The sequence below is a fragment of the Nematolebias whitei genome, chromosome 1, assembly GCF_014905685.2.
Source record: "Nematolebias whitei isolate Nwh7 chromosome 1, NemWhi1, whole genome shotgun sequence".
Classification (NCBI taxonomy): domain Eukaryota; kingdom Metazoa; phylum Chordata; class Actinopteri; order Cyprinodontiformes; family Rivulidae; genus Nematolebias; species Nematolebias whitei.
Window position 1 is genome coordinate 62,093,214 of NC_056498.1, and position 10,322 is coordinate 62,103,535.

General features: G+C 38.1%; 1 protein-coding gene across 1 annotated transcript in view; it reads right to left on the minus strand.

The window, feature by feature from the left end:
- The window catches only part of nkx1.2la (NK1 transcription factor related 2-like,a), a 4,342-nt gene extending 2,459 nt beyond the window's left edge, over positions 1-1,883 (minus strand). Inside the window, exons 1-2 of the mRNA XM_037697599.1 lie at positions 1,800-1,883; positions 156-366 (exon numbers count right to left, since the gene is read on the minus strand). Coding sequence (XP_037553527.1) covers positions 156-366; positions 1,800-1,883 — 295 coding nt within the window. The remainder of the gene's footprint in view (positions 1-155; positions 367-1,799) is intronic.
- Positions 1,884-10,322: the final 8,439 nt, after the last annotated feature.

Consider the following 10,322-nt stretch of genomic DNA (forward strand, 5'->3'; position numbering starts at 1 on the left):
TTTGGAGATTTCATACAACTAAGATCAATTCAAGGCCGATTTTACGCGCGCACACACCTAAACTGAGTGGTAAATATTAAAAATATATTTGTAGAGGTGTGTGTTTGTGTGTGTGTTTGTGTGTGTGTGTGCGGGGGAGGGGGAGGGGTGTCTACCTGCGTCTGTGTGCTCATCCTTCAAGTCTCCGCCCGCTGTGCTGTCCCACTCCAAACTTGTTCCCTCCGCGTTCGGCGCAGGAAACGTCTCCTTGGCGAAGGAGAGCTCGTTTGTCCTTTTGCTGTTGAATTTGTTCGGATCCAAGATGTCAATTATGGAGAAGGAAATCTTGTGAGTGGACATCATTGTCACTCCGTGGGTTCCATCATCCTGTTGAGATGCGTAAAGGCGGTGGAAGAGGACCGTGTGCGTAATTACGCGCGCGGAGAGGTTTTGGTTCTGCTTCTCGTCTGCAAACCGGGTCAAATGTTCCTCGAAGTGTGGACTACACACCTCCCTGCTCCTCTGCTTCTGTCAGACAGTCTCGCAGCATGAATGAAGTGACCGGAACGCGGTTTTTAAAGCATCTCTACCCCCCTTCTCCCCACCAGACACGTGACACAAACACTATTAGCGCTTCACGCGACCACCTAATCGTTCAACGATGATCACCCATGACATTAAATCCAATAATTGACGACTTGAAGGTAAATTAAGCAAAATTAAGCACAGATGGCACTTTATTCATCAGAGATCATCCTGTCTTTGCAAAGTGGACGCTTTACTGTCTGGATGGTGAATTGTGAGTCCGTTCAGCAACAGAAGAAAACAAGTTTATTTTAAAGAAATGCTCGTTCAAATGTGAGCAACACTTTGCAATTGAACAATAGCAACAAACAAGAAGCAAAACATAAAAGATCATCTACAAAGTAATTTAATAAAAATGTTAAAGTATTTTGAACATCATGCTGTTTTCTCGACACTTTAAATGTTAATTTCAAATTTATTACAATAAAATATATATTTTTTTCACTTTTATGTTATGGTTCTTTGCTGTCTTGTGTAAGAAAATAAAACTTTTTAAGAAGCTGGCCAGTCTGCACTGTAGAAGATTATTATAAAGTCATTTTTTTTTGCAACCCAAATGATTAGCTTTAGGAAAGATGTCAGTACATATATGCATATTTAGGATATGGCAGGCAATAATAAATATTTTCCTAAAGGGACAATTAAAAACAGCATGCTAATCATGTTCTGTTAATCGAGTCACAGCAAAATATCATGAATACTTTACAAACGTTGTTTTTCTTTTTTACTTTGTAACATTTAGATTAAATTTTTTTTGTATTCTGCTCTAAGAATTTCAGTTCAATGACCAAAAAAATTATACGACAATAGTTTGTTTTTGTTGTATTGTATGTTCAAACCTAAAGGCGCCATGTTCCCTTTATTCAACAGATGAGCCAAAAGTGAGAATAGCTGATTGTTTTCTAAGCAAATATGATTGATTTGTATTTACAATCAATTAGCCCCCACATTTTCTTAAATAAGCGCTCAATAAAGAGTGACATGAGCTGTTTAAAGCTTCATGCCTGGCTATGAGTGAGATGGTGAAACTGGCTCGGGATCGATTTCTCCAGCAGGTGTCCAATACAGATAAAACCTGACAGCTACAAACAGACGTTCTGAACACGGAGAAGCAAACTGGCAACTGCAACAACACCCAAAGACTGTGAGTCTTATTTTAAAGGAGTTTTGTTATTTATTGCCATCTGCAAGATTTGATAATAGAATTTGTGGTTTTGTTCAGCGAATGCTCAAACTGTGAGGTCTGCATTGTCTGATGAGACAGGAGGCAGAGAAGGAATTTCTCTGTCCTGTTGGGGCGACATGAAGGATCTAATCATGTTTACGGATTGTTAAAGGCCTCCTACATGGTTTCCTGTCTTACACAATTCAAGCTGATTACGCTGCTTCATGGGGCTTTCATTGCTCTCCAGTCGTAGCCTTTTGGACCAGCGTGCTCCGTAGTTACGTTAGTCAAACATTCGTTGTCGCCGCCACTACAGGGTGTCTGCATGTCAGCATTTGCATGTGTATTACACTTGTGCAGCCATTATTGTATAGGCGCTCCATATGAATAGAGCCCACTGCATGCTGGAGGTTTACGACTTCCTACGAGAAGGCCCAGTGACAGGACATCTGTTTGTGATGGTCGTCGAGACAAAAGGGCGAGCCCCGAGGACAAAGAGGACCCTCAGGTAGGACTAGTGTGAGCAGGAGCAGCAGCTGGTTTCAGCTCAAATCACAGCTAAACTTCAGAGAGGAGGGTTTGCTGATGAGCACAGCAGGGATCCGAAGAGACACACTTCCATCTTTGACCTCCCCCTTCAGGGGTCAATAAAGTCATGGCTTCACAGGGAGGCTGCTAAACATCAGATAATTTGTCTAATGGCAGAATTCCTCACAGACTTTTGTGCTCGTTGTTCTCCCTAAACTCCACCACTGTCTCCCCAACGCAACTGTAAACCAGGAGTCCAACAATGAAACAGCAAGTGTCTGCCATCCATTGCAGGAGTTAATTGCATGCTTCAAGCCAGAACGGCCCCTTTTGTTACCGATGGCAACTTCAGAGCTAGATTTAGCAGCAGAAATGACAAAAAAGGAGCATTTCCTTGTGATCTTGGTGACTTTTCTTCAAGGATTTAATCTTAAATTTGAACAATATTTTGTTTTATGGTCAAACGTATGTAACTAATTCAGAAAAGCCATGTGCATATCTTATATTTCATCCAAAACAGGGTTTAAAAAAACAAAAATTTTTCTGTTTGTAAGCTGGACATTTTGCTTACCGCCCTGGAGTCTTAAGGCTTTAAATCTTCCCAGATGGGAAGCAAAACACCTTCAGCTTTAGAATTAAAGTCCAGTTGTTTTGTTTTTAACCTTTTTTTAACCGATCGTGACCTGGATGACTGAGAATCTTCACCAGCATATTTAATCTCAATCTCATTAGGGAAGAGCTGCTGCTTCGAGAGTCCTGAACTGTAACAGATTTTGGCCAATGAGATGAAAATTATGGCTGAATAAAACATACCCCATCCATCACAAAAGCCCTTTCATAATCTTACACAATACAAATATAATACAACAGTAAAATGCAATGGATGATTTCATAATGCACAAATGTTACATTACAGATCACCACAAAAAATATTGTATTTAGAGAAGAAGGGCAAGGAATTAGATGTTTCCATTCGATGTCTAAAACCAAACATTTTTACTCAAGAATTGCTTCAACACATCTCTTTCAACCAAACCTGCCTGATAAGTTGATTTTATTTTATTTATTTATTTTGTTCTTTTTCAAGTTGGATGAAAGTTATTCTAGACATTTTAGGTGTATGATAAGTTTTGAACTGATAATCACCAGTTATTGCTCATTGAGAATATTTTTTTTTATTCTGACTTCATTCTCCTCAAACCAAATTAGGCCTTAGCCAACACATAAACAGCTCCAGTTTGAGTAATTTTACAGATATGCACCACCACAAGATCTTACAATATCACACAAAACTGTGCACAACTAAGTTTAACCAAAATGGCTGCAACTGTCATTTATCATCATAAGACTATTTTAGTTTCAAACTCATGAAAAGCGGCAGGAAATACATATTCCTAAAAGGAATGTTATTATGCGCTTATTTAAGAAGATGTGTTTACAGTTCATGATTTATAGATCTGAATAAATGGATTTTATTTTGTCTTTTATTCCAACTGCGCTGGTTTTTATTTTGTCTAAGTACTGAGTTCTGCAACAACCCACAAATAGTGTGAATGTTTATGAAGAATTCAAACTACTGACATCCATTTCTCTTCTGTACATTTTTTTCAGCATCTTTCTCTTTCCACAATTTTGTGCTATTTCAACAAATCAATTCAATTCAAACTGATTCTTCCCCCACCAGCTTACTCCAAAGTGGAACAAACCAGTTCTGCTTGTGATTAGATGGTCTCTTTGGTACGCCCCCTCCTCCATTGCCGGCCCTCTTCCTTGTTGAAAGTCTTGTCAAACTGGTTGAAAACAACAAAGTCCATGCTCTATAATCCAGGTATACAATCCAACATTTTTTAGTCAGGTCATCTGGACATTAGATTTTTTTTGTGCTGAAACGTTTCGCCTTCAGTCTGGAAGGTTTCAACAGTCAAGGAATCACACAACCTGACTGAAAAATTGTGGATTATTTACCTGGATTATTGAGCATGGACTTTGTTGTTTTCAACCAGTTTGACAAGACTGTCAACAAGGAAGAGGGCCGGCAATGGAGGAGGAAGCATATACCAAAGAGACCATCTTATCACAAGCAGAACTGGTTTGTTCCACTTTGGAGTAAGCTGGTGGGAGAAGAATCAGTTTTGTTGTGTGTTTCCTTGACTGATGAAGCCTTCCGGATCGAAGGCGAAACGTTTCACCACAAAAAAAGAAACTGTCCAGATGACCTGACTGAAAAATGTTGGGGTTTTTTCAGATAATTTCCTTTTTGCTCACTTTTGCTTTTTTCAGCCTAATTGGGCAAACATGAGTTCTTTCTGCTTTCTTATGCTCATTTAAACTTCTTAACCCTTTGAGCTACCTTTTTAGCATTTTTATCCAATTTCAGTTATTTTCAGAAAAATTAAAGATTTTCATGTTAATTTGTGCTACTTTCAACCTAATGAACTTTACTCTGCTAATTTAAGCTTGTTATGCTCCTTTTAAGTTATTTCTGCTACTTTCAGCTTTTTATGCTAGTTCAGCTAAATATTTTGCTGTTTTATGCTAATTTAACCTTTTTCAGCTAATTCCACATTTTTGGGGCTCATTTCAGCTCTTTTTGCTTCCTTCTGGTAGTTCAAGCTTCTTCATGCTTTTTCAGTTAAACTTTTTAGCTACTTTTTTGTTCATTTTAGTCTTGTTTTTTTTTTTTAATTTCCTAAAATTTCATGCTAATTTCTGCTTATTTAAACCTAGTTCAGCATATATGGGTTCTTTCTGCTTTCTTCTACTAACTTAGGCTTGATCTTCTACTTCAGCTACATTTTAGCATGTTTTTAACTAATTTTAGCTGTTTTTTAGCAAGTTCTTCTGTAATTAACATCCACACTGCATTGTCACAGGAAATGCAATTTCTCTCCTTTACTTCATCTTCCCTCACAAACAGTTGCTAAAGATCTGAGTCACGTTAGATCAACACGTCTTCATTCGACTCATAGCTTTAGTGTTTTAGCAGCGTTCTGCACACCTGCAGCCGTGGCCTTCTCTCAGTCAGACCTCTGAGTTTGTTTGACTCTCTCTCTGACAACAAGGTCAGCGGCGCTGCCCAGTAATTGTCCTAACGGCCTGCGTACCTGTTGGGTGGAGGCGAGTAATGAGAGTTTTTCATTACAGGCGGGACGGGTGAGTGCGCCTGGCAGATGCTGACAGGCAGCAGATGTGTAAAGTTGGTGGTGATTTGTAAAAGGGGTCAACTGCATCACAGAGTATATGGAGGGCAATCCAGGGTGGGCGGTGGGGGTAAATTATCCTGCGTGACACTGTCAGTCATAGTGCACTTGTGTCACTGCAAGGTAAAGGTCAGTTCAAACTCTGCCGTAGTTCGGCTAACATCTGAGTTGTCGTTCATGTTGTGTAGAACGGAAATCGCCACAAAACGAGCAGTTTTTGATTGAGTTGTGGGCAGTTCGATTAGAAAGGTTCGACTTTTATCAATGTTGAAAGCTTGATTTAATTATCACTTACTGCTAAAAGGCCAAGTGGGAGGATTATGTTTTTGCCCTAGTGGGTTTGTGCGTCTAGCTGTTAGCAAAATAACTCGTGAACCACTGGATAAATTGTAATGAAACTTGCAGAAAGTAATTAATGAATGCACAGATATAACTGATTAATGTTTGAAGAAGACCCAATTCAAGAAAGCCAACACAGCCAACTGAGTTTAATAAACACAAAAATGGCTATAACTCAATTTAATGTTTCTGATGTTGACCTAAAATTAAGTTTGATAATCGCTGTGGCTGATCCCCAAGAACTTTTTATAGCTCTAATAAATTGCTTTAGATTTTTAGTTAAATTACTTCCATTTGTTCCCTCTGCAGTGAATGTACTTAACAAGGTCCTATTTAAACGCAGCCTCACATAACAAACTACTGTCTGCTGGAATGTTTCCATATTTTAATCTATCGTGTATTTTAGAATGGTTTTGACTGAATGTTTGTAACTGATTTAGCAAAGTTTGGTTTAAAAGTTTTTTAAGTTTTTTAATCACATTTTTATTTTGTTTTTATAAGCCAGATGTCAAAGACAAATCTCCATTTCATTGAATGTTATGGACAATAAAGTTGAATTGATTGATTGATTGATTAAATATTTGGAGGTACCTTTGTCTGTTAGCAAAATATCTCATGAACCTCTGAATATATTTTAATAAAACCTTCAGGAAATAATCATTAGAGAGACATCTACAACTGATTGTCTTTGGAATCAGTCTAGTTTAAGATGGCCACCATGGAAAGTCATTGTGATAAAACACTAAAATGGCTATAACTGGGTCAATTTTACAAATATTTAGCTAAAATTTGGTGGTAAAAGTGCAAAGTCATTCACAACACATGATCAGAGCACACAATTCCAAATAAATATATTTTAATATTTGGCCAAAATGGCCATCATTTCTAAACATAAAATGATGTCAGTATAAAATTTGCGACATGCATTCCATCACATAATGCTCAACCTTTAATTAATTAATTAATTAATGTGTTAAATGTTTTACTCCATGACATTTGTTTGTTGTAGATCAGTTAATATTTGAAGCTTGTAATGTCACCTAATCTGCAGGCCAAGACGATTGGATTAGTCTTCTATCTTTTTCTAATAAATAAATAAATAAATTTATATATGTATATATATATATATATATATATATATATATATATATATATATATATATACACATATACTACTGAATGAGGTGTTTGATATTCAAGTTTATTTTTTTCTTACTCAAACGTTTGGCTTTTTTTCTAACAGACATAATCAAAATCAGCGAAGGAGGTGGGCGTCTCAAAAAGGAAAAAAAAATAAACACATGAAGAACCTGTTAAGAAAAAGAAACATCATCCACACTGTTCAAAACGGACTCAGGACCAGAAATTTGACAAAGCAGACATACAACAAAAACATTAATGAGACCGAGAAATTGCATCATGTCTCTCTGCATCATGAAATTAATGTCAATCCATCCATCCATCCATCCATCATTCCATCCATCCATCCATCCATCCATCCATCCATCCATCCATCCATCCATCCATCCATTATCTTTCGCTTGTTCCGAAGTCGGCAGCAGCTTGAGCAGGGAGGCCCAGACATCTCTTTCCACAGCCACCTCTTCCAGCTCTTGTGGGAGGACCCCAAGACGTTCCCTGGCCAACCGAGAGACTCCATCTCCTGAAACCACCGAACCGGAAACCCTCCGCCCCCCCCCCCCCCCCCCCCCACCCCCAGGCTGCGCTGAGAAATTCTGTCCATAAAAGTTATGATAAGAATCGGTGACAACAGGCAGCCCTGGCAAAGTCCAACTCTCACCCTGAAGGGTTCCGACTTACTACCAGCAATACGAACCTAACTCTCGCACTGCTTGTATAGGGACTGAACAGCCCGTAACAGCGGGCCCCCAATCCCTTACTCATGGTGCACCCCCCACAGTGTACCCCGAGGAACACGGTCAAAGACCTTCTCCAAGTGCACAAAACACATCTAGACTGGATGGGCAAACTCCCATGACCCCCTCGAGGACCCTAGTGAGGGTAAAGAGCTGGTCCAGTGTTCCACGGCCAGGATGGAACCCACATTGCTCCTCCTGGATCTGAGGTCCGACCAACGATCAGACTTGCTTCTCTAGTACCCCTGAATAGACCTTATCGGGGAGCCTATTGAAATTAACTTGTATTTTCACAAAATGTTAAAAAGTACCGGTGTATTTATATTATTTCAAGTTGTATTCTTCTAAAGCAAACCTAATCTTTTTTTAATCTGTAATTAGTGAGTCACACCATGCCTACAGCAAGAAGCAATCTGAAATTAAAACAAATTTAATGTTAAAAATATGTTATTTTTATACAGATATACATTTTCTATGGTAGATACAGTGATATGCCATGTTTACCTGCTTTGTGCAAAGGCAAAATTATATTTCCTCTCGTGTTGTGGCAGCGTATATAGAACAGCAAGTCCTGTGCATTTTAAAATAACTAAACACAGGTTTTTATAGCTTCATCACAATAAAAATGTTTAGGTGTTTATTCAAAAAGATTATTGCTATCATGTGTAAAAAGGAGTTTATGTTGGTTGACGTGCATCTCCCTCATAAATATTTTGGCATCCGTTATTTGCGATCCGTTTTATTGGATTCTAAAAGGTAAAAAAAAACAAAGGGCCAACATTGTTGTTAGCATTAATGCTACACAGTTCATATTAGGATGTGACTCTGTCTATTGCCACTTGAATAACACACTCAAAATGAATCACTTTCCTTTCTTATTTGCATGGCTTTGCAGATGTGGTTATTGGGAATAAATTATAACTACACCCTTGGACGTTCGATTTTTAAACAGATTAAAAATCTCTTTTATCGTAATTTAATTCCTAAAATTTAGACCTGGATTAACTATGTTGCAACTCAAAAATATACAATACAACTACTGTAATTTTCGGACTATAAGGCGAGACAGATTATAAGGCGCAATATCACTGAACGGACGCATTAAGCGAAACAAAACAGTCAGATAAGTCAAACGTTCTTCAACTCGTTCACAATAACTCTCAAACTTGTACAGTTGTATCACATAAAATAGTTTAGAGGTCAGAAGGCACAGCCAGAATAAGGCGCACTTGTTGATTTTTTGAGAAAATTTAATGATTTTAAGTGCGACCTATAGTCCGAGAAAGACAGTAAAAACTATACACTTTACTTACAAATAGTAAGGATAATGCAGTAGGAAATACTTGTCTTTGTCCAGTGCAGTGACTTATCTGGAAGAGAGTGGGGATATATTTTGTCAGTAGTTCTTGAAATACATATTTCACATAATATTATACATTATACATATATTTTGTACATAATTCTTGAAATACAGTAGTCTGAAAAATTATAGGTTCCTCTGCAAGTAGACCAGGTACTTTGCCCCACAAAAAAACCCCACTGCAGTTGTAACTAGAGGAAGGTGAGTGTACGATAACGGAGAGTGTGCATTAAAAAAAAAGAACCCAAAAGAAAAATGGGAGTGAAAAAGTATCCGCAGCATGCTTTTCTATGAAGCTCATGCTTGCTATAAGGTTTCTGGCATCTGCACAGAGAGTACTGTCACTCAACGGGAGCATTGATTAGCCATTGTTCTGAGAAGGTCACATCATATTTCATTTACAATAATTAGTCCCGCAGTACCACCTGCACTCCTTCGCTCGTTCGCCCCGTTAAATTACGAGCAACCATCACGGTTCACGCATGCAGCAATGAAGATGTATCAGCTACGTAAAGGCAAGAGCTATTAGTTACATCATTTAAATGGACCTGTTTAAACCTGGGGAGTTGACTTTATGAAGGGCAATTAGGCACTAACTGTAATTGATAGTTCACGCTAATTACAATTAGAAAATATAAATAGTGAGTGTAGGATTAATCATCATTGTGGCGGAGCAGACAGCAGCCGTGGCGCAGGATGGGGAAGTGAAACGGAAAGGAATGGATGACCCTTCATTCATCTCCATCTAGAGCATAAACAGACTGTCTTTGTCCCTTCCTATTTTTCCATTGACCATTATCTTTGTTTTGTTTGTGTGTCCTTGCTAAATGGCTCAGGAGGCGATGAACCTGGGAGGTTGTTAAAGAACTGAGCAAACACACTGATTCTGCAATGAGTCGTTTTCGTTCATTCTGAGTGTTAAGATGCGTCATTACAACTTAGCAACGTGGATTTATTTGATTTTAAAACGTACAAGTGCAGTTTCACAAATGAAGGGATTCCATTTGGTCAAAATTATCCACAAAGTCTCAGAGTCAGGACTGAGGCCTCATGGGTCATTTTGACCCAAGGGCAGCAGGAGGTTTAAAATAAGATCGTCTTATGTTGAGAAATGACAGACTTGTAACTGTAATGTGTGCAATCTCATGCAACATTAAATGTATGTGTTATGAATAACGTTCAGCTACTAACGAAAGAAATTTAAGCTCAGTGTCTGTAAATTTGACTAAACAAAAGCCTTATATATATATATATATATATATATATATATATATATATATATATATATA